At 45.5% G+C, this 25,166-nt stretch overlaps 1 protein-coding gene across 1 annotated transcript in view; it reads left to right on the top strand.

Moving 5' to 3' along the window:
- The window catches only part of BRAP (BRCA1 associated protein), a 134,602-nt gene that overhangs the window by 73,036 nt on the left and 36,400 nt on the right, over nucleotides 1-25,166 (top strand). The window contains exons 10-11 of the mRNA XM_082243444.1: nucleotides 9,261-9,350; nucleotides 21,826-21,929. Coding sequence (XP_082099570.1) covers nucleotides 9,261-9,350; nucleotides 21,826-21,929 — 194 coding nt within the window. The remainder of the gene's footprint in view (nucleotides 1-9,260; nucleotides 9,351-21,825; nucleotides 21,930-25,166) is intronic.

Genomic DNA, 25,166 nt, shown 5'->3' with positions numbered 1-25,166 from the left:
GTCCTATGGGCAGGTGAGTGACTTACTGTAATATAGCACAGATGATGTGCATATATAGATGTGTATCAACTGCGTCAGAATGAACACCCCTATGACCTAAGGTCAGGGTGCAGGGAGGGATATGTAAAGATCTATACTGTGATGCTGTCTGACTGGGTATGGTGTCTAGAAGTTGACAGTGGTGGGGAGAGCTGCAACTTGATTGGGGAAGTTGAAAGCGAAGGTCGTCTGTAAGTAACCTAGCTTGGCTAAAATAGAGTATACGAGTTTTGTACTGTAAGTTCTTCTGGTAGAATGGCAGAAGGGAGAGAAGTTAGAAGAAAGGACAAAAAGGGGGGGAAGGGGTGGGTTGGGAGTGGGTAAGTGGGGGAAAGGAGCAGGAAGTGAAGGTATGAGGAGGGAGTAGGAGGGCATTACTGGTTATAGAAAGTAAGGGAGGGGAGTTGATTATCCATCCCCCTTCCCCTAGGTCTCAGTATGGACGAAGTTATGAGGGATTTATGGATTTTGCGTAGTCTGCCGTTTCCCTAAAATGGAACCAGCATACCCAGGTCTTTGTGAACTTTGGTGATCTTTTATGAAGTCAAGAGGGGGTTCTATACCAGCATGACAAGAGTTTGAAACCGCTTTCTTGTGCTGAGAAATTAACCGAGCTTTTGTGTATGTGAAGGAATATATGTTCCCAGTCTTCTGTTGAGAGGGAAACCTCTAGATCTTTTTGCCATTGTTGACAGGCCTTGATATGAATGGGTGATTCTTTAGAGAAGAGCATCATATAGATTTCCAAGATGAGATGCCTTTGTGGCTCGTTGCCAGGGTTTAGGGTTTCAAAGGGTGTGTGTTGTCTTGACCACAAAGGAGTAAGTGTAGGGTTTTACAGAGTAACATTTTTGCCCATTCTTCTTTGTAAAATAGCTCAAGCTCTGTCAGATTGTCAGATTGGATGGAGAGCGTCTGTGAACAGCAATTTTTAAGTCTTCGAGCCACAGTTTCTTAATTGGATTTTCGTATGAACAATTACTGGGCCATTCTAACACATAAATATGCTTTGATCCAAACCATACCATTGTAGTTTTGATTGTATGTTTAGGGTTGTTGTCCTGCTGGAAACTAAACCTCCACCCCAATCTCAATTATTTTACAGACTCTTACAGGTTTTCTTCTAAGATTGCCCTGTATCTGGCTCCATCCATCATCTTCCCATCAACTCTGACCAGCTTCCCTGTCCCTGCTGAAGAAAAGCATCCCCACAACATGATGCTGCCACCACTGTGTTTCACAGTGGAAATGGTGTGTTCAGGGTGATGTGCAGTGTTAGTTTTCCGCCACAATAGCGTTTTGTTTTTAGGCTAAAAAGTTCAATTTTGGTCTCATCTGACCAGAGCACCTTCTTCTACATGTTTGTTGTGTCCCCCACATAGTTTTTCGCAAACGGGACTTCTTATTGCTTTCTTTCAACAATGGCTTTCTTCTTGCCACTCTTCCATAAAGGCCAGATTTGTGAAGTGCACGCCTAATAGTTGTCCTGTAGACCGATTTCCCCCTCCTGAGCTGTAAATCTTTGCAGCTCCTCCAGAGTTACCATGGGCCTCTTGGCTGCTTCTCTAATGCTTTCCTTGCCTGGCCTGTCAGTTTAGGTGGATGGCCATGTCTTGGTATGTTGCTGTTGTGCCATACTCTTTCCATTTTCGGATGACGGATTGAACACACAGAACAGCTATATTTATACTGAGATTACATTTCACACAGGTGGACTCCATTTACTAATTAGGTGGCTTCTGAAGGCAATTGGTTCCACTAGAATTTAGTTAGGGGTATCAGAGTAAAGCTGGCTGAATACAAATGCATGCCACACTTTTCAGATATTTATTTGTAATAAATGTTGAAAACCATTTATCATTTTCCTTCCACTTTACAATTCTGTGTTATTTTGTGTTGATCTATCACATAAAATCCCAAAAAAATACATTTACGTTTTTTGGTTGTAACCTGAAAAAATGTGTAAAATTTCAAGGGGTATAAATACTTTTTCAAGGTACTGTATATATCCTAACCTAATATTACCACAGGGCTGCAACTAATTATTGTTTTCATAATAAATTAGTTGGCCGATTTTTTTTTTTTTTTTTTTTTTTTCGATTAATGGGATAAAAACCTAAAAATAAAAAAAAAATAAAAAGTTTGTTTGTATAATTTTAGTTACCATGTAAAGTTTAAAAAAACAATATCTTCATGGATATCTACTGTATATGCAGTGGTAAATATAAATAACCAGCTATATAGTTAGGTAATAAAATATCGAATCCACTCTGAGAATAACAGGCAGAAGAGATAGAGGTTGACTCTGGTACATGTCATCAGACTCCGAGATCAAAAATGTTTTTGAAAAAGACCTAAAACCAGTGGTGGGATTCAAAGATTTTAGAAACCAGTTCCGACTTTCAAGCATGGTGTTATTTCTTTTATCTAATGTCAGTTAGGGGTCCGCTGCAATGTTGCAGTCCCGCTAAAAATCGCAGATCACTGCCATTATTAGTAAAAAAAAATAAATAAAAGACCTAAATCCTTCCTCTAGTTTGTAGACGCTATAACTTTTGCGCAAACCAATCAAAATACGCTTATTGGGATTTTATTAACAAAAATATGTAGCAAAATTGGCCTAAAATGATGAAAAAAATTTTATTTTTTTAAATTTTTTTTTTAAAGGGAATGTTATATATAGTAGAAAGTGAAAAATATTTTTTTTTCAGAATTGTCCGCTGTTTTTTTGTTTATAGCACAAAAAATAAAAATCTCACAGGTGATCAAATACCACCAAAAGAAAGCTCTATTTGTGGGAAAAAATGGACATCAATTTTATTTGGATACAGCGTCGCTGGACCGGGCAATTGTCAGTTAAATTAACGCAGTGCCGAATCGCAAAAAATGGCCTGGTCATTAAGGGGAAACATTTGCAGTTGCAGAGCAGCTCCATGCCACTTCACAGGAAGCCTGCTGGACGTAATGGGCAATGCACCCATTGGCTGAGAGGCAAGGGAAGGCGGTGCAGCCCGCCTCCTGCTACCTCCTCATCCAATAGGTAGCGGAGTCTCAGCCCAGCCAGCTTCCTCTAGGGGAAAACGTCAGTGCCAACCAGGAAGCAAAGTCTGCCTGCAGTGCAGAACCTATACCCGGCTCATGCAGGACAGGGAGAGGGGAGTGCTGCGGCCTTTTTATAGGCGATTTAGACTGGCCTCATCTCCGGCTTGCACCAGTTTGGCCAACTTTTAAAGTGTTAGTAACGGGTTCGAACAAACCGGTACGAACCGGCCAAATTCCACCACTGCCTAAAACACTGTAATTTTGCAGATTTTCAGACAGGATTGTAATATAATACATACCTATTAGAGATAGACCGATTATCGGCCAGGCCGATATATCAAGGTCCGATATGCACTTTCCCCCTATATACCGGTATCGGCCCCTGGACTGGCCGATATTGACGATATTTTTGTGACGTCATTTTGCCTTTTTAGGCCGCCTTGGATAGCCTCGTCTGGACTCGGGAATAGTCTCGCGGGAGTGTATCACCGCCTACACCCACCCACCGCAGCCTGGTGTCAGCCAGCCACCCACATCCACAGGCCCTGTACCAGCCAGCCACCCACAGACAGGGTGCCAGATAGCCAGCCGCCCACAGGCCCTGTGGCGGCCAGCCACCCACCACAGGGTGCCAGCAAGCCAGCCATGAAGCATCAAACAAAAATTAACATATTCAGTACCAGATTTATGTTGAAAATTGTCTTTATTTTTCACAACTTTAAATGTACGAAATATCGGCCAATACCGATATGCAATGGCCAAAATATTGGTATCGGCCCCGGAAAAACCATATTGGTCTTTTATAAGCCTTCTCACAGTGATCAGTATGCCCCACTTTTCACTAAAAATATATAAACCACATTCATCAGGTTTACTTGAAACAATAATAACATTAAAGTGATACTAAAGTCTCAGTTATTTTTAACACAAAATAAAAATAACATGTTTATACTTACCCTGCACTATGCAGCCCAGATCCTCTATTTCTCGGGTCCCTCTTTGGCGCCTCCCTCCTGTTTACTGCCCCCCACAGTAAGCTGCTTGCTATAGGGGCACCTGAGCTGCGTCGCAGCTCCCTGTGTCTATTCAGACATGGAGCCGCAGTCCATCTCTCTCTCGCGCGCACTCTCTCGTTCTCTCGCGCGCTCGCTCTCTCGCTCTCTCTCGTGCGCTCTTTCTCTCTCGCGCTCATAGAATGCATTAAGATAAAATACCTTCTGCCTTTACAACCACTTTAGTAATAGTAATAACATTGATTACTATTAATACCGTTTCAAGTAAACATGATGCATGTGGCTTATGTATTTTTGGAGATTTTGATTACCGTATTTTCCGGCGTATAAGACGACTGGGCGTATAAGACTCCCCCTAATTTTCATCTACCGGTAATACTTATACTTAGGTTACCTTGGAGATATTATACTTGGCGTATAAGACGACCCCCCCATTTTTGTGGGACTTTGAGGTTCAAAAGTAGTCTTATACGCCAGAAAATACAGTATATATTCTTATTTATCCAGAAAACTTATCTAAGCTCCTGAGGAACTTGTTGAGCTATAGCATGCTACCGTGACCTGTGCCCATTTCTCCTGGACTCAACCAGCCTTCAAGCCTAATATACTGCTGTTGTATTATCCTTATGGGATTGGTCTGGGTTATCTTTATACACTGGTAGCCTGATCTGATTATACATATTTTAAAATATTGTTTTTTATGAATGCTTTGTCAAGAATTTATACCAATTAAATGACTTCTTTTGATATTTGGTGCCTAAAGTCCATGTTTTCCAGCTATGCCTTTTGCTTATTAATTAGGATGTGACACTTTGCACAAGGTTTTATACACCCACAGTACCAACCTGTGATGGTGTAGTTGTGACAATTAGCCTCTTATTCGGGTCACGCAGCATTCAGTTGGTGCCTCACTATTTCCTCTGTGTTGCCTCACAAATGCGGGAGTGCTAATGTGATGAAAACACATTTCTTCCCTTCATTGCTCTGCCTGCTTGTGCCTGTGCAAAACACTGGACTGAGAGACCCAGTAATTGTGGGATATGTAGTTTCTTAACATGAAGTGTCAGTTCTTAGACTACAGAGTTCATGCATAAACCTGTACAATGCCATGTCTCATGTTTGAATGCAAACCAAACCTTTTGGCATTGGAATGTGTAGATTTACTCCACTGTAGACTGTATGTACAGGCCAACAAATGACATAGTGAAACTGCATGATCAGTGCACTGGTAGGTAGGTTTTATAATGTCTTATAGATCAGTTCTTCCTGTCCCTGTCAGTCAACACCCAAAAGTACATGCCCTGCAGAGCTTCGGTTGTATCCTCAGGCTGAGGAAGTCATTGCTGGACCCATCTCACAGATTGGAATACCTAGGTCTTATGCCTCGTTCAGAACTATTCTGCCTCAGAACAAACTTCTGACTTTTCCTTTTTAAACCAGGGCCCAAAGGAAGGCCTTGACTTGTGCATGAGGGGCTTGAATCTCATGGTTGCCTCCTTTTTGAGGCTGTATGGTTGGCTTAATTTCACTCCAGATTGTTGCAGCTCAGCATTTTGGCCACGTGTGACAGACAAACTCTGTTCTTGGACTGCCCCATGCATCTACCCATCAAGACTAGATTATCTTAGCATGGCGGATTTCCACATGGATTTTTTTTTTCCCGCAGTCACAGAAGGGTCTCATGCTGGATTCTAGCCTATTAGGCTGGGAAGCATTAGTCAACACCCTATCAGTACCAGGAACTTGGTTGTTGGAAGAATCTTGCATTCTGGAACATGGGAGGATTTGATGTCCCCTCAGTGCTGGACTTCTGTATTGCAAGGACACCCAACAAGAATCCAGTAAAGCAATGTAATGGTATTGCCATGGCCTACATCGGTCATCAAGGGAAGCCGCTCTAAGGGAAGTGGACTTGATCCTTCTCTGATTGGAGATGGAAGAGGTGGGGCAGTGATTTCATGCTTTAAATATTCATTATATACAATAAAGAGACTTAATGCCAATTCAAGACACATATTAGCAGACCATAGGTTGCATTTTTAAGGATCTTAAGTTTTTTCCGCAGTAATTTGCGTGCGCCAAAACAACTGCATGTAGCATATTGCTTACTGGCAGTATGCCTTTTGGGGCTTCATATATGGATGGTTAAAAGACTTTCTGGCTGTATAGGTGGTGTGGATCAGTCCCTAATTTTTAGTTGTACAGCTTTGTCTACTACAACAGTTGTGAAGATGCCACTTCCCTGACCACTTTTTGAAATGCTTCTCTGCAAAATGGCACATTAAAGTGGAAGTAAACCCTCCTATCGTTTTCAACCAAGGAAGCTGCCATTTTGCCCTCTGTTTAAACTGCAATTGCCTTCCATGAGGTGGCTAGAACAGGTCATCTACCTGATTCCATCCATGAAGGAGGCCATAACAGTGGTGCTCCCTAAGCCGGGTATAGACAGACTCATGCCGGATTCAAACCGTCCTATTTCTTTATTAAATACGCATGGTAAGCTCCTTGCTAATAGGCTGTCTAGGATAATTGTCTGTCTGGTTCATTAAGACCAGTCTGGGTTTATCCCAACACAATGGCAGATAATATAAGACGACTATTTCCAAACCTACAGATACCGGTGGCTAATCCTGGGGGTAGGGCCATTCTATCTTTAGACGCTGCTAAGGTTTTAAAAGCATTTAGTGGCCCTACCTCTGGGAGATTCTGTCTCGGTTTGGCTTGGGGGACTCTGCTACCAGTGCTAGGATCCACATGATCAATTCCCTCTCTTCTCCTTTTTTTTCCCTGCATAGAGGAACTCGTCAAGGGTGTCCATTGTCCCCACTCTTATTCGAACTGGAGGTGGAACCTTTAGCCATGTTGATGCGTAGGAACCCTGCCATTGTAGGCTTCTGTAGAAGTCCTTTGGAAGATAAGATATCTCTTTATGCGGATGATGCATTGTTATATTTAGGAGACACTAATGACTCCTTGCGAACTCTAATGGGTACAATCACTACATTTGGGGAATTCTCTGGATTTACCATGAACTGGTCTAAATCTGTTCTTATGCCCCTTGATCCACTGGTAGTCGCCAAGTACACCTTGAGTGCCCGCACTCTAACTAGAGTAAGCAATGCACATTCCTTAGGATGTGAGGGCTCAGGACACAAGATGGGAATACAATGTCCCCGTGCAAGTGAACATTAGAAACCACCTTCGGAGGGAAGGACGATCGGGACGAAGTACCACTTGGCCCCATGATCAACATATAGGGAGAACAGGACAATGTCGCCAGTGCCGAAACCTGCACGCAGAGTGACGGCAATCAAGAAGGCCATCTTCCGTAATAAGGTTTCCTGGGGATACCCTCGAATACTCGCAAACGGAGGTTCTTAAAGAACCGACTGCACCAATCAAGGTCCCCAGTTGGTGACGGAGGTCGCAGTGGAAGTACCAAGTGTCGCACCCCCTGGAAGAAGTCACGCACCAGGGCACAGTCTAGGCAGATTAAAACTGACATCCTATGCAGTAAGAGAGAGGGTGTACCCTCCGGGACTGGCCATAGGCATAGCCAGAACTTTTTTCTGCCTAGTGTCCTACTCCTGTAGGGGGCAGTATAACCCTACTGATATGGATCAGAGAGAACTGCGTCCGTCAATGAACTTAAGAGAAAAGGATTTTACAGTAAGTCAAAATCCAGTTTTTTCCTTTTTTGTGGTCTGTTTTTGAAAAAACTTTCTGTGTGCTATATACAAGGTGACCGCCTTTTATTTTTCAGACTATATACAGTGCCTTGCAAAAGTATTCACCCCCTTAACTTTTTACCTATTTTGTTACATTACAGCCTTAAGTTCAATGTTTTGTTAATCTGAATTTTATGTGATAGATCAGAACACAATAGTCTAAGTTGGTAAACTGAAATGAGAAAAATATTTACATAAAACTATTTTTTAGAAATAGATAACAGAAAATTGGCATGTGCGTATGTATTCACCCCCTTTGTTATGAAGTCCATAAAAAGCTCTGGTACAACCAATTAACTTCAGAAGTCACATAATTTGTGAAATGATGTCCACCTGTGTGCAATCTATGTGTCACATGATCTGTCATTACATATACACTCCTTTTTTGAGGCTGCAACACCTAAGCCAGAGGCATTACTAACCAAACACTGCCATGAAGACCAAGGAACTCTCCAAACAAGTAAGGAACAATGTTGTTGAGAAGTACAAGTCAGGGTTAGGTTATAAAAAAAAATTCCGAATTTTTGATCCCCGGGAGCACCATCAAATCTATCATAACCAAATAGAGCAACTTTTCCCAGCCAACCCGAGGACCGTTTAGTGACGAACAATGCCTTTTCCAGCTTAATGGAGCATCGTGACATAAGGCAAAAGTGATTACTAACTGGGTTGGGGCAACAAAACCTCAAAATTTTGGGGTCATGGCCAGGAAACTACCCAGACCTTAATCACATTGAGAACTTGTGGTCACTCCTCAAGAGGCGTGTGAAAACCCCACAAATTCTGCCAGACTCCAAGCATTAATTATGCAAGAATGGGCTGTTATCAGTCAGGATGTGGTCCAGATTGACCGCATACCAGGGCGAATTGCAGAGGTCTTGAAAAAGAAGGGTCATCGCTGCAAATATTGACTCTTTGCATAACCCTAAAAAAATTGTCAATAAAAACCTTTGACGCTTATGAAATGCTTGTAATTATACTTCAGTATACCATAGAAAGATCTAAAAACACTGAGGCAGCGGAGTTTGTAAAAATTAATATTTGTGTCATTCTCAAAACTTTTACAGCTACAGCTGTATTTTGGGCCATAAAGGGACAAATCTACCTGAAAAGTAGTGGTCGTTCTTTTTATTTATTTATTATTTTTTTTGAGTGGCATTCACCCAAACGTTAAGGCTTGAACAGGCACTATTTCAATCAATAGTTTTTTGTTTTGTTTTTTTTAATGTTGAGTATTTTTTGTAGTTTCAAGTTACAAAATGCTCCAAAGTGAATGAGCCCTTTATATAAATAGGGTCTTTATTAAGAAATATTGGTTCTAGTGCTTTGCAGATCTTTTATACATTAACGCCCAGTATGTATAGTCGGTGAGATCTTTGATATAATATTATGTGATTATTTTATTTTATCTTACAATTTTCTCCCTTTCTGGTTACAGTATTCATATCTGCTTACTAGCCAGCTGGAATCTCAGCGCATCTACTGGGAAAACAAGATTGTGCGTTTGGAGAAAGATACAGCAGATGAGGTGAGTGACAACCAAGAAAACTGTTTCTTCGGAGTTTACGCTACCTACCTGTGCCATTTGTTACTATTCTGCATTAATTGATTTAAAAGAGGCATTCCTGCCTATTTGCAGCGTAAACAATTTCCCAGTCCGGACATATAAACCCTAGGTCCTGTTTGAAAAACAGCAGGAGCTCAAGGAGCAAACATAACTGTGTACTACCTATTCAAACCTAGGTTCAGCGCTGCAGGAAATGCAGATTTTCTCTATTGTTTGACAGATGCAGCTCCATATTCTTCTTAACCATTGGGTTATGCTGCCCTTACAGGAGTAGGACACTAGGCAGGAAAAACCTTTACCACGCCTATGGGATTATACCCTGGGGTTACACACTCACTCGGCTATAGGATTCAGTTTTTTTCTGCCTAGTTCAAGAGTAAGAACTAGTTCCCTGCTGGGATTTCAGTCCTAGCATGTTTTTATGTAAAAAAAAAGGCAACCTTGTGTCAAAATTTTTATTTTTTTTAGCTAGGTATGTTCCTGAGAGAGCTACAATCAACAGACGGACTGGGGGTTGGACTGGATATTCTAGATCCTTATGGCTTCCCAGTCTGGCCAGCGAGCATGTGCAGGTCGCTGCTCTGCGCTAAGCCTCACCACGACATAGCCCCACTGGACGGGGGCTGGCCCGCGAGTGAAACACCTCGTCGGGACACACACGACCTGGTGTGTCTTGAGTCGCAGCGTACCCCTTGAGCGTCAGCACCTCCAACCCGGGTGGAGAGGTGGTCTGTCCAGAGTGGCTCCTACCTGCCTCATCTGTATCCTCAGATGCTGAGGTTGATATTGCCACCACGGACGCGCGTCACCCTGAGAGGGATCTGTGTCATCGCACTCTGATGGCGAGGATGAAATATCCTCATCTGCAGCCCGCGGGAAAACATGCTGGTGGAGGCAATTATAGTGTCAGTGCGGGAAACTCTAAAAATGGCAGATGATTCTACAGTGTCAGGGACGCAGGTGTCCTTTGGCACACGCAAATCCCAGAAGTCGGGCAAGGTTTTTCCTTGTCTGGAACTTTTTGACAAAATTGTCACTGAACAGTGGGGGGCCCCTTAAATACGTGTTAGTGGTGCCGAAAGCGCTTTAAGAGGCGCTACCCCTTTGCGGGCGCTGTAGTCAATAAATGGACCGTTCCACCGAAGGTGGATCATCCGGTCTCCAGACTGAACACAAAATGGGCAGAAAAAACAGCATTTTCTTCGCTTCGCTGTAGGAGAGGAACATTATCAATTTGTGGCGTTACCCTTTGGTCTCGCCTCTGGTCCCAGGGTCTTCACCAAGGTGTTGACTCCGGTATTGGCATTAATGTGACAGACTCACATTCAGTCCTGTTGGGTGACTTCTCAATCTCTGTACGGACTCTGCAAGAGTTCGGTTGGAACATCAATTTTAAAAAAATCTTCTCTGGTCCCATTTTCCAAACTGGATTATCTGGGACTGACTCTGGATTCAGCCTCAGCGAGGGTGTTTCTCCCTCTGGAAAAGCTGCAAAAGTTGCAGAGGGCGATTGGCTTGCTGTTATCCAGCAATCTGTCCTCTCTGCGGACTTGCATGCGAGCGCTAGGCCTGTTGGTGTCTACCTTCCAGGCGGTTTAATTTGCTCAGTTCCACATGAGACCTCTGCAAAGAGGAAATTCTTGTCAAGTGGAACAAGGATCCAAATTCTTTGGGCAATCTGATTCCACTAAGTCAAAACACAAGAAGTGCTCTACACTGGTGGCTCCGTTCCTTGGCTCTGCATCAGGGCAAGTCCTTCCTTCCTGGATGAATCATCTGCAAGGTTGTCCGGTTCGGATTCAATCAGACAATGCCACGGCAGTGGCTTGCGTCAATCATCAAGGGGGCACCAAGAGTGTCCTGGCGGCCCGGGAGGTGGCCTAGATCCTAAAATTGGCAGAAAACTTTGTTCCAGCCCTCTCCGCCGTTCATATTCCCTGAGTGAAAAATTGGCAGGCGGATTACTTGAGGAGTCAGGTGTTGGACCAGGGGGAATGGTCCCTTCACCCGGAGGTGTTTCACCTGCTGTGTGCCAAGTGGGGGACACCCAATGTGGACCTGTTAGCCTCTCGGCTCAACAAGAAGGTATGGTTTGTGGCCAGGTCTCGGGATTCTCTGGCCGATGCCACAGACGCACTGGTGGCTCCTTGGGGTCAGTATCAGCTGATCTATGTGTTTCCTCCGCTAAAGCTTCTGCGCAGAATAGAGGTGAAAGGAATTCCAGTCATTTTGGTGGCTCCAGACTGGCCTCGCCGGTCTGGTAAGGTTGGTCGCCGATGTTCCTTGGAGACTTCCTCTGAGGGAAGATCTTCTGTATCAAGGGCCGATCTTACATCCTGCTTTACAGTCGCTGGCTTTAATGGCGCGTTGCTGTTGAAAACCAGGTATTGAAGGATAGGGGTCTTTCTGACTCAGTGATTCCTACACTATTGAAGGCTAGAAAATCTACCTCTAGGAAGATTTATCATCGTACTTGGAAGATGTATATCGCATGGTGTGAATCGATTAAGGTGCATCCATGCACTTTTTCAGTGGCTAGGATATTGGCCTTCCTACAGAGAGGAGTTGAGTGGCGGTTGGCCTTGGGTACCATTAAGGGCCAGGTGTCGGCCTTGGCGGTGTTTGTTCAACGTCCCTTCGCCACGCATTCTTTCATTCGCACCTTTATCCAAGGAGTTCGCCATATGGCTCCTCCGATATGGTCTCTGTTACCTCTGTGGGATCTTAACTTGGTACTGTCTTTTCTTCAGAAACCTCCCTTTGAAAACATTAGGGAGATTCCTCTGCTTACACTGTCACAGAAGGTAGCCTTTTGGTGGCTATTACCTCTGCGCGCTGAGTGTCTGAATTGGCGGCGCTATCCTGCCGTTCACCCTATCTGGTGGTTCACAGAGATAAAGTGGTACTTTGACCAAATCTGTCTTTTCTTCCTAAGGTGGTCTCTGATTTATATTTGAATGAAGATATTGTGCTGGAACCCTGAATATGGGTGGAACATGTTACATGTTCTGAAGGTGAACCTATCCTTTAGCCCACGTTCATATCAGTCCGTTTTGACATGTCAAATCGGAGCAAATTTCCGTTCATGGCACCATCTGAATCTATGCGACGCCGACTTTGTGGCGCCGCACCGATTCCCAAAAGTAGTTTTTGTACTTTTTTTGGCAACTCACACAGATGTCTGCGAAATCACCCCCGAAGTCGGATGGAAAATGCTGGTTTGAAATCGTGCGAGTTCAGCTGAACTCTTACATTTTTAAACCAGCCTCAGTGTGAACCTATAGAAACATAGAAACATAGAATGTGTCGGCAGATAAGAACCATTTGGCCCATCTAGTCTGCCCAATATATCTGAATCCTATGAATAGTCCCTGGCCCTATCTTATATGAAGGATAGCCTTATGCCTATCCCATGCATGCTTAAACTCCTTCACTGTATTTGCAGCTACCACTTCTGCAGGAAGGTTATTCCATGCATCCACTACTCTCTCAGTAAAGTAATACTTCCTCATATTACTTTTAAACCTTTGCCCCTCTAATTTAAAACTGTGTCCTCTTGTGGTAGTTTTTCTTCTTTTAATGTTTAAGCTACTTCTAGCCCCAGTTCCATAAATGTTATGTCTAAAATGCTCTCTAAAATCTACATAAAACAGAATGCAATGATTTGAAAATCTCAAAAGCCCATATTTTATTTACAATAGAAAAAACATATCAAATGTTTAAATTGAGAATTTTTTTTACGAAAATAGATAATTTTGAAATTGGTGGCAGCAACACGTCTTTAAATTTGGGGTTTTATATCTGATGTAAACCAGAAGATATATTGTTGTCCCTTGGGCATAAAAGAATGATTTGCATAGTTCAGTTCGCTGTTCTGCAAAGAGAAATAAACCAAAATAAACCTTTTTCTCTTACGTCCTCCGACAGTCGCCGCCTCCTCTAAGTCATCACTGTTGGGTATTAACTTCCGCTCCGCAGGAGTAGCTAGGCATAAAGACTTAGTCAAAAGAACAAAGGTATTTGCATATACACACCCATGGGGGCTGTCCCATCTGGTCAAACCCCCCCTGCAGTGACCACTCCCAACTCAGTTTTAATCTGCCTAGCGTCAGGAGTAGTTAGGCTTCCCTGTGCTGGGGCTTCAGTCTCAGCCTATCTAATCTTTTTTTTTATTTGATTTTCTTACTTTACTAGCTGTTTATTTTGTCAGCTTTAGTTTGTCGATTCTTCGGAAGAAGATGGATTCCTGCGGTGCTGGGATTCGGACTGACCGCCCTGGTTTTCCAGGGCAGAGGGTCAGATGGACCCCCAGCCCGCCATCGAGCGCTCAGCCGTGGTTCGTCCTGGCACTATGAACGACCCATCCCTGTTCGCAGCAAGGATGCAGCCGTGAGGTGGCTACCTCACAGGACACATCTGCGATGCTGCAGTGTCATGTCCCTGGCAAACGGCACTCCCTGTCATATGAGGACAGCAGCTTTCCGTTCATAGAGGCACCCCACTCCATCTGGTACAGGTAAGTACTTCTGTGTGGGGCCTCTGTCTGGGGTGGCAGTCCTGTGTTGCTGTGTGTCCCTCCCCTGCGGAGATCGCTTGTGCATGCGCTGCGGTGCTGTATGTTTTTGGGGCTCCCCTTCCCTGTGTCACTTTGGTGCTTGTTGGGGGTGCAGACTGTGTGTGTGGCGGCTGCGGCGGGGAAAAAAACGCGCGGTCCGCCATTTTAGGTATGGGCAGGCATGTTTAGCTTCTCTATGGGCAATCTACATGCTGTTTTTGGCGCCATCCGCCGCCATTTTGCGGTAGCCGAACGATATTTCCGACCGCATGTCCGGCGGCCATTTTGGCGGAGCCTTCCATGCAATCCTATGGGGCAGCCATTTTCCCTGAGTCATGCAGCCTATAAGTTCAGCCTACTCTAGCAGCGCTTCCTTTTCCTCTGAAGCAGGACACTCTGTGGCAACACTCTGTGGGGGTCTGCAGGTTATTGCTCTCAATATCTTTCTGTATTGTCATTTCTGGCTCAGTTTTTTCTCTCCTGTTTGGGGGTCTTTGTCACTGTAGCTGAAGCGGTGGGCTGCGCACTCCGCAGCGATCTTAAAGGGACAGTACTAACTTTATTGCACTGTTGTTTTTTGTCACCTTGAGCAATGGATTCTCAGGACAGCAAATTCCCCCCAGCTCTGGTGGGGGTCCCCAGTTCTCCTGTGGCCCCTCTGAGACCTGATTTGGCCGCTGTAGTGGCGACCTTGGTGTCAAATATGGTAATGCTGATGGCTGAACGTGCTGCTAAAAAGAGGCCCAGATTGTCTCTTTCCTCTGATTCAGATGGTGATATGGCTGCTGCTGCTGAGAGCGTGCCCTTTTCAGGGTCTCGCTCATCCTTGGACCTGTTGGGGTCTGAGGGGGAGGCAGAGGTGGAAGGGGTTGATACCTCTTCCCCGGGGTCGCCTGAAGAGCGGGCGACCATGGATGAATTAATTGTTTCTGTTAAGGAAACACTACATTTGGAGGATGAACCCTGTCCTCCGGGCATTGTGTCCTCATTTGGGACGCACAGGACCCGCAAGTCGGTGCAGGTTTTTCCCTGCCCAGCTGAGTTTCATTACACTTTTAATGAAATGTGGCGCACGTTAAAACGTCCATTCCTGGTGCCTAGTCGGTTCAAATTTCTTTATCCGTTTGCACCGGCTACGGAATCACGATGGTGTGTGCCTCCACAGGTAGATCACACTGTGGCCATGTTAAACAAGGCCACCTTGGTTCCTTCTGAGGATACCCCGGTTTTCCGGGATCCCACGGATCGGCGGTTGGAGTCTCTGGCCCGCCATTCCTATACGGTGGCGGGTTCGTTGCTCAGACCCGTTTTGGTGGCTCAGGCGGTGGCTGATTGGACAATGGTGCTTAGGAGCAACCTCGTGTCTGATGATGTTCCGCCTGCCCGGCTGGAAATGGTGGATCAAATCCACCAGGGAATCATGTATCTGTGTGATGCGGCCTTGAATGAGGCCCCTTTAGTGGCACGCCTCTCTAGTGTCTCGGTACTTAACCGGCGACTGATATGGCTGAAGAGCTGGTCAGCTGACCAGTCCTCACGAAAAACAGTTGCTGATTTTCCCTATGCTGGCTCTCGCCTTTTTGGCGAGGCGTTGGATACCCTGGTAAAAGGCGTCACGGGGGGCACTTTGCTGCCCCAGAACCCGAAGAACAAGTCCTTTCGAGGCAAGCGGGGTTCTGCGCCTAGATCCACTCAGGGGTCCTTTCGTGCCTTTCGGAACCAATCCAAGGGCAAGCCCTTCAAGGCCCAGGGCAGTCAGAAGAAGCCCTGGGCGGGTAAGCAGAAGTCAGGCAATGCCGGCTCGGTGGGTCAGTCCGACTCTGCCTGAAGGGGCGCCCTCACCCGTTTCAGGGGTGGGGGGACGTTTGTGCGGTTTCCTCCAACCTTGGCTGCTCCGGATATCGGACAGGTGGGTTCTGGAAATCATTCGATTGGGATACAAGATCGAATTCCTTTCCCGGCCGGCGGACAGATTCTTTCCCTCAAATCTTCATTTGCCTCCGGGGCGTCTGCAGGACCTGCAACAAGTGGTACAGGACCTTCTTGCTCAGGGGGTGATTGTCCCGGTGCCTCATCGGGACAGGTTTCGGGGGTTTTATTCAAATCTGTTCACTGTGCCCAGAAAGGAGGGCAAAGTGCGTCCTATTCTGGACCTGAAAGCGCTGAACCGCTTTGTGCGTGTTTGGAAGTTCCGTATGGAGTCTCTCCGTTCGGTGGTGGCCTCCTTGAGTCCAGGAGAATTCCTGGCCTCGATGGATCTAAAAGATGCATACCTGCACATCCCCATTTTCGAGGGTCATCAGCGGTACCTTCGGTTTGCTATCGCAGAGGACCACTACCAGTTTGTGGCGTTACCTTTCGGTCTCGCTTTGGCACCAAGGGTTTTTACCAAAGTGTTGGCGCCGGTTCTGGGCCTGCTGAGGGCTCAGGGCATTGCGGTCTTGGGTTACCTGGACGATCTACTTCTGAGATCACGTGCCAGCCAGGACCTAGTGCGCGATCTGTCCACTACAGTACAGACGCTCCAGGAGTTCGGGTGGACCATCAACGTTCAGAAATCGACGTTGTCTCCATCGCTTCGTCTTCCCTATCTGGGAATGATTCTGGACTCTGCTCAGGCAAAGGTGTTTTTGCCGGAGGACAAGCTCCGGACCTTGCAGGACGAGATCAGGTCCCTCAGGGACAACCCGTCCTCGTCACTCAGGACCTGTATGCGGGGCCTGGGGTTGATGGTTTCGGCCTTTGAGGCGATACCCTTTGCTCAGTTTCACACGCGGGCTCTCCAAGCGGAGATCCTGGACAGGTGGGACAGACTACCTCAGTCCCTGGATCTGAGTGTCTCCTTGAGTCGTCAGACCAGATTGGCGCTTCTGTGGTGGCTCCAGTCCCCGTCGGTGGCGGAAGGCAAGTCCTTCTGTCCGTTGGTGTGGACGGTGATTACCACGGATGCCAGCCTGTCGCGCTGGGGTGGAGTCCTGGGCAACCTGTCTGCCCAGGGCACTTGGTCGGAGGAGCAGTCCTCCCTCCCGATAAATGTGCTGGGATTGCGAGCGATAAGACTCTGTCTCTTCCAGTGGTCGGAACGACTTTGGGGCCGTCCTGTTCGGGTACAGACGGACAATGCTACTGCGGTGGCTTACATCAACCACCAAGGGGGCACCAGGAGTGCTCGAGCGGCCCGGGAGGTGTCCGACATTCTGTCTTGGGCCGAGACTCATGTCCCAGCAATTTCGGCAGTCCACATTCCGGGTGTGGAGAATTGGCAGGCCGACTATCTGAGCTGCCAGACCCTGGACCATGGGGAATGGTCCCTACACCCGGAGGTCTTCCAAGTGCTGTGTGCGAAGTGGGGATCCCCGGACGTGGATCTGTTCGCATCTCGGCTAAACCGAAAGGTGGAAGGGTTCGTGGCAAGAACGTGCGATCCGCTGGCGGACGCCTCGGATGCGTTAGTGGCCCCTTGGCATCAGTATCGTCTGATGTATGCCTTTCCTCCGATTCAGTTGCTATCCAGGTTCCTCCGCAGGTTAGCCTCGGACCCGCACCTGGTGATTCTGGTGGCGCCGGACTGGCCACGCCGGTCCTGGTACGCCGACGTTGTTCACCTGGCAGTGGCGCCTCCGTGGCGGCTGCCAATGCGGGAAGATCTGTCTCAGGGTCCGATCTTCCATCCTGCTTTACAGTCGCTGGCTTTAACGGCCTGGCTGTTGAGACCCAGGTCCTGAGGGACAGGGGTCTCCCCTCTGAGGTCATTCCTACCCTTGTCAGGGATAGAAAATCCTCCTCTGGTAAATCTATTACCGTACCTGGAAGGCTTATTTCGCCTGGTGTGAGTCCAGGGGGTTCTCCCCTTGCTCATACTCGGTGTCGAGAGTTTTGGCCTTCCTCCAGTCTGGGGTGGATCAGCGCCTGGCGCTAGCCACGATCAAGGGCCAGGTGTCCACACTGGCTATTCCTTTCCAACGCCCTGTGGCGTCTCATTCTCTGGTTCGCACCTTCATTCAAGGTGCGCGACATTTGGCTCTCCTCCCAGGAAGGAGCCTTTACCTCCATGGGACTTGAACTTGGTTCTGTCCGTGTTACACCGTGCTCCCTTTGAAAACATTCGGGATATATCGTTGCCTCTGCTGTCTTAAGAAGGTTGCCTTTTTGGTGGCAATCACTTCGGCTCGCAGGGTGTCGGAACTGGCAGCGTTATCTTGCCGTTCTCCATACTTGGTGATTCACCGGGATAAGGTGGTTTTGCGTCCGCATCCCTCCTTTCTTCCTAAGGTGGTCTCTGAGTTCCACATTAATGAGGACATTGTCCTTACCTTCGCTTTGTACGAAGCCTAAGCATCCTAAGGAGGTTGCTCTGCATTCTTTGGATGTTGTCAGGGCGATCAGGGTTTACCTGTCCTCTACGGAATTTTTTCGGAAGACGGATTCCCTCTTTGTCCTTCCTGAGGGACCTCGGAAGGGCATGGCTGCATCCACAGCGACTATTGCCAAATGGATCAGACAGACCATTGAACAGGCTTATGCTTTGAAGGAACGGGTTCCACCCTTCCCTGTTAAGGCGCACTCTACCAGATCTGTGAGTGCTTCCTGGGCCTATTGGCATCGGGCCTCGGTGGCCCAGGTGTGCAAGGCTGCGACTTGGTCGTCGGTGCACACTTTTTCCAAATTCTACAAGGTAGATGTTCTGGCATCAGCTGATGCCTCCTTTGGCCGCAAAGTTCTCAGTGCGGCAGTGCCATGAAGGACCCTTGTTTTTTTATGAGTCTCTGGCTGTTGGTATTTGCTTTCCTGGGCTGTTGCTCCTGTTGAGCATTGTTTTCTGTTGCCCAGAGGTTCTCTTACTGTGCATGTAAGGTTCCTTTCTCTGATGTGGGTACTGCGTTGCCTTTTCTACGGTTGCGTCTCCCACCCCTCATGTCTATACTGCTTTGGGACATCTCAACAGTGATGACTTGGAGGAGGCGGCGACTGTCGGAGGACGTAAGAGAAAACTGAATTTTTGTAAAATCTTACCTGTAAAATTCCTTTCTCTGAGTCCTCCGACAGTTGCCGCCCCTCTTTTGGGGTTCTTATTACCTACTGCTATGCTACCAAACTGAGTTGGGAGTGGTCACTGCAGGGGGGTATTGACCAGATGGGACAGCCCCCATGGGTGTGTATATGTAAATGCCTTTGTTCTTTTGACTAAGTCTTTATGCCTAGCTACTCCTGCGGAGCGGAAGTTAATACCCAACAGTGATGACTTAGAGGAGGCGGCGACTGTCGGAGGACTCAGAGAAAGGAATTTTACAGGTAAGATTTTACAAAAGTTCTGTTTTTTTTTTTTTTTTTTTTTTTTTTTATGGAAGTTAGAAATGCAGGGGTACCTTTTTTTTGTTTTAGGAAGGCTCTGTGGTTTTCACTGTTAAGAACTGTCCAGATTTTCCGGTAGATCTTGGGCTCCTTAAACGCACAGCAGAAAAAGAATAAAAAACAAAGAGAATATATGAAAAAAAGGTAGTACAGCTACAGAATAAAAACTTTGTTGCAAAAGGTAGATAAACCCCACCAGAGACCAACAAAGATGTTCATGGCTAAACAAAACTTAGGATACAATTGCTCACAAAAGATAAATTAGTGTTATATGTTCAGTTTCATCAGAATAAACCATGTGTAGGTCATTCTAAAGCAGCAGAAAAAAATTCCACAACCCAATAAAAATAATGCATTTACATACTGTGACTACAGATGCTTTAACCTTTTCACTGCCAGAGCCGTTTTGTGTTTTTTGCAAACATGTTTATCCACTTCCATACCGGGCCATTTCTGGCGCTCCGCTCCTACATGGAGAAATCTTTTTTTTTTTGCTAGAAAATTACTCAGAACCCCCAAACGTTATATTTTTTTTTATAGCAGAGATCCCAGGGAATAAAATGGCGGTCATTGCACCTTTTTATGTCACACGATATTTGCGCAGAAATTTTTAGAAGAAAAAAAAGTTTATGAATTAAAAAAAAAAAAAACTCTAAAGTTAGCCCAATTTTTTTATATATTGTGAAAGATGTTACGCCAAGTAAAAGGATACCTAACCTGTCACGCTTTAAAATTGCACACACTTGTGGAATGATGCCACACTTAGGTACTTAAAAATCTCCATAGGCAATGCTTTAAAAATTTTTACAGATTACCAGTTTAGAGTTAGAGGAGGTCTTGGGCTAGAATTGTTGCTCTCGCTCTAACGTTCGCGGTGATATCTCCCATGTATGGATTGAACGCCGTTTACATATGTGCCCGCGACGTACGCATGCGTTCGCTTCTGCGTGCAAGCACCCGGGGACAGGGGCACTTTAAAAAAAAATAAAAAATGTATTTTTATTATTTTATTTCTACGCTTTCCCTTTTAATTTAATTTTTTTAATTGATCACTTTTATTCCTATTACAAGGAATGTAAACATCCCTTGTAATAGGATTAGTGAATGACAGGTCCTCTTTATGGGGAGATCTGGGGTCAATAAGACCGCAGATCTCTCCTACAGGCTAGAAAGCCTGAAATAAAAAAAAAAAAAAAAAAAACACTATCCAGCTGAGATCATGGCCGTATAGACAAGTGCCAGGCTGGGCGTGATGTCATCACATCGCTCCTGGGCCTCAGAGTCATAGAGACTGCCAGGGAACATCTGGTCCTCGGCAGACTCTATGGTGTACTTCCGCCGCCGGGGGATTCCTTCTCTGGCTCGCCGGTTGCACGGGCTCGCCGGTAGAAGCACCGGAGGGCCGCAGGAGGGGGGGGGGTTGTCTCCTCCCTCCGCTTGTAAGAACGATCAAGCGGCTTGACAGCCGCTATGATGCTTGACAGCTGCTATGTTCTTTTGGTGCAGGGAATCGCCGCCTGAAAAAAATATCTGAATGATGCCTGCAGCTGCACCCATCATTCAGATATTCCCACTTAAAGCCCTGGATGTCCAGCGGTAAGGAAGTGGTTACAAAAATAATTTTAGGCCTGAAGATTACATAAAACCCCCAAATATTCTATATTTTCTGAAAGCAGACACCCTAGAGTATAAAGTAGTGGTAGTTCTAGTTTTTTATGTCACACCTTATTGCCGCAAACACCTTAAAGTGAAATTTTGGGCTAACAAACACAATAAACTACCAAAATGTTTGGTAAAATAGAAAAGACGAGGTTGCACCCAATAAATAGATACCCAACATGTCAAAACTTAAATTTGTGTGCGCCCGTAAAATGGCGATAAACTTTAGTACCTTATATTTTCTATAGGAGATGCTGCAAAAGCACCCCCTATAGGTATCAGATTAGTTTTACGGAGGAGGCTTTGTGTTCAAATGATTGCTCTGACATGTGCGGCAAAATGTAAAGTGTATCACAATCTACGTTTTCACCCAGATGCATGCATTTTTGTTCAAACATGCATATATGTGGGGGTGGGGGGATTTCATGTGCTTGGGTGTAACTTTAAATTTTTTTTTTTTCATCACATAGGGAACAAAAAGCATCTAGCATTGCAAAACATCCTTTTTCAGCTAAGTTAGCCAGGGACACGGAGGGCTGACCCGGAAGGGACTTCATAGACGTTGTTTTCCGGGTCACAACAAGAAGGGGAAGAGAGCGGACGGTACCGGGGGTGTGTGTGAGCAATCAGGCAGCAGCACGGCTGCCCGAATGCTTTCACCTGACAGTTTCACACATGATTCTGGTGGTTGCGGAAGGATTGTACTTTGTATCATTTAAATAACATAATTTTATGAATAGCAGTTACTTAGTTTGTAGCTTTAAAGCTTCTTAACCTGAATGATAAGACCAAAGTTCCTGTCATCAGGCCTCCTGATGACTCATATTACATGAAGATTTGTGTTTTATGACTTGGCTTTTGTTTTCTCAGATTAACAACATGAAAGCGAAGTTCAAGGAGACAATAGATAAGTGTGACAGCCTGGAGCACAGGCTAAATGATCTTCTCAAGGAGAAACAAGCTGTGGAAAGAAAGTGAGTAGAAATCTTGAATACTGTTAGGCAGCCCATATTTTTTTTTTTTTTCGTTCCAACTGCTAGGTTGAATGAAATAAAATGAACCCAATTCACACACTCGAGGTATATGGGGAAATCCTTCCCGCTGAGATATTGTATTCTGACAGCGGGGAGACTTGGAAGACAAGGGAAAACCTGAGCGGGTGGTTGCACAGAATTAGATTGGTGGATAGACTTTTGTACAACCAGCCTGCCCATACATGGGTGGAAATTTGGCTGGCCCATGCTGAACTGGCCGAATTTCAAACCATGTATTTATTTTATGTGCAAATTAAAGTGAAGCAAGTTTATTATTCATTTATGAATGGCAGCTTACAAATTCTTATATGCAGTTGCTGCATTCATTTTCTTTTTTTTTTTTAAGCTTCCTTTGTCTGTTCTTCTGGTGATCTGGCCAGTAATGATCAGGTGAAAGCTGGAAACTGAGGGCTGTTGCAAGGAAAATTCTTTATTGGCTAAGTGTATAAAAACACAATACAGTCGATGCTAATGTTTTTTGATTATGCAGGTTTCCCCGTAGTATGCCAACAAAGAATTTTCTTTGCAAGAGCAGTCCGAGTTGCTGGCTTTCACCTGATCAGTACTTGTCATTTTTGCAGTTGGAACCCCTCAGTCAGATCACTGACCTCCAGGTCCTGAATTTCAGATACAGCGGTAGAGCTTTTCACTACTCTGACACTGCACTACTGACAAAATGTAAAAAATAAAAATTGTAAATAAACCACCACACTGGTTACAGTATGCCTAATCACCGTCGCACTAGTTACAGTGTGATGCTCTCTAAAGGGGCCATCCATGTTCTGATTGCTCTTTTAGAGCTTTATTTTTTGAACAATACCACGCAAAGTACAAATCATTACATTAAAGGTGAGGGACAGGTATCCATAACCTGAGTATCATACAGGCTATATGCAGTGTCCGACATAGTACAATGGTGTGTGATGGCACCTAATATTTTCAAATTTTCCAGCATAGAAGAGCGAAAAACAGTGTCCAAGTAGGGTACCCTAAAATCTAAGGGAAGTAGGACTTGAGTAGAGGAGTAAAAGGAAAGTATACATGGCATGTAGATGCAAGGGAAACTGCTTTGTGTAAAGGAGAGAAAAAAAGGGGGTGGTGGGATAGGGAAAACATTTAAATTATTGGGGTCAAGAATACAACAAAGGTTTATCAGACAGTCTGGCCCCAGTCAAATAAAGGGCCAAAAGAGAGGCCATTGACTGTGCCTAAGGCCAAGTTTTTTAAGAGCAGTTGTTGGTATTTAGAGGCATATTTGATTTTGTTCCAATATTATCCTTTTTTGTTTTGGCCTGAGATCTTATCTCTGAGGACTGCTGTAAAGAAAGTAACTCCTTTCTTCATCCTTTCTTTAGCCTCTTGTGTCCCCTGGCCAGTGAACATGGCATTCCATAGCCAAAGCTTGCTTGCCTTATAGGAACTGGGAATGCTATATGTGATGTTACTCTAAGCTATAATTCCTTGTCACTCGTATATAGGTGGCCATTACAGTACATTGGTTTTGATAACAGTTGGTTGATTTGTGTGATACACAGGATACAATGTCTGGTACGTAGTCAGTCCAGGCACTGAAAGTCTCACACGTGGTATCTTCATACTCCAGAAAAAGCAGTAGAATGTGTTTTTGGGTTGTAATTCTAAGCATGCCCATGCAGTATGTGAGAAATATCTTATTAAATTGACTACTTTGTGTATTATTAAATTGACTACTTTGCGTAAAAAAAAAAAAAAAAAATTACATTTCATTTTCATTCCGCATTTTCCAAAAACGTGGCAAAAAATGTATGTCTTCAAATACTCCCCACTCCTCTTAGAAACCACTTGGGGAGTTTGCTTTCCAAATTGTGTTCATTGTATGGGTGTTTCCACTGTCCGAGTGCTCCAGGGCCTCCAAAAATGTGATGGGTAGTCAGGAAATTAGATGCATAAAATTAGGGCCCTTAGCCTGAAAATGGTCCCTGGATTTTACACCCCTCTGTGAGGCTAGGCTGTGAAAGTCTGACGTGGTATCCCCATACGCGAGAGGTGTAGAAAAATGGGTTTTGGTGTGTAACTCAAAGTATGCCTTCAATGTGTGTTGGAAAATTTATATTTCTCTATCGTCCATTGACAGACGCAGCCTCATCTTCATGAGCTGTGTGGGTTATGATGCCACCTGCAGGAGTAGTCTAGGCAGTACGTTAGTACAAAGTTTTACATATACACGACCACGGGGCTGTCCCTCCAGACATAACCCTCACAGACACAGCCCAGCACATCAGTTTGTTTCTGCCTAGAGAAGGAGTAGGACCTAGGTTTCCTGCTGGGACTCCGGTCTCAGTTTTTTGTATTCTTTTCAGAATATTTTCCTTTATTTCTCACTTGCTAGCTAGTGTTCAGGGAAGAATTTCCTGGTGCTCTACAAGCAACGATGCCGGCTGGGGCTTCGCACTGGATAATCTAGATCCCTATGGTCCCCCCAGCCTGGCCTACGAGCATGAGCAGGTTATAGTCCCGCACTAGGCCTAGCCACAACGGTGCCCCTTTTCCGGATGGGGACAAGCCTGCGAGCGGATGCCTTGTCGGGACACGACGACCTGGAATGCCCTGATTCGCAACATACCCCTCAGCTGGCAGCACCCCCACTTCGGGTGGGAGGCAGTCTGCCCGGAGTGGAGCCCACCCTGCTGGCCTTGGGGGGATGTGGATCCTCTCCTGGGGATAATAGGATTTGTGCCTCTTGAAAGATCCCCCTGGCCTGCCCGGTGCACGGTCTGTGTGTCTTTTCCCAACACTTTCACGATATTGTGAATAACCAATGGTGGCGCGTTAAGCACATGTTAGCTGTGCCAAAACGCTTTAAACGCTGGTATCCTTTTTCTGAAAAGGTCTCCAACCGTTGGACGGTGCCACCTAAAGTGGATCATGCTGTCTCCAGATTTAAAAATCTACCCTTGCGCCTGTGGAAGATTTCCCGGTCTTTATGGACCCGGTTGACAGGCGGGAGGAATCCCTTTCCCGCCATCTTCACATGTTGGCGGGTTCAATTTTGAAACCGTTTTTTGTGTCTGTTTTTAGTCTCACAGACGTGACGGAATGGATTAGGGGTTTGCGGAAGTCTTTGGACCCCGAGACTGTTTCTTCAGAACAGCTGGAACTGTTGGACCAGGTGATCCAGGCTCTGGTGTTCCTGTGTGA

Source organism: Pelophylax lessonae, assembly GCF_965119305.1.
Source record: "Pelophylax lessonae genome assembly, chromosome: 1".
NCBI classification, from domain to species: Eukaryota; Metazoa; Chordata; class Amphibia; order Anura; family Ranidae; genus Pelophylax; species Pelophylax lessonae.
This window is presented reverse-complemented; position numbering and strand designations above follow the sequence as displayed.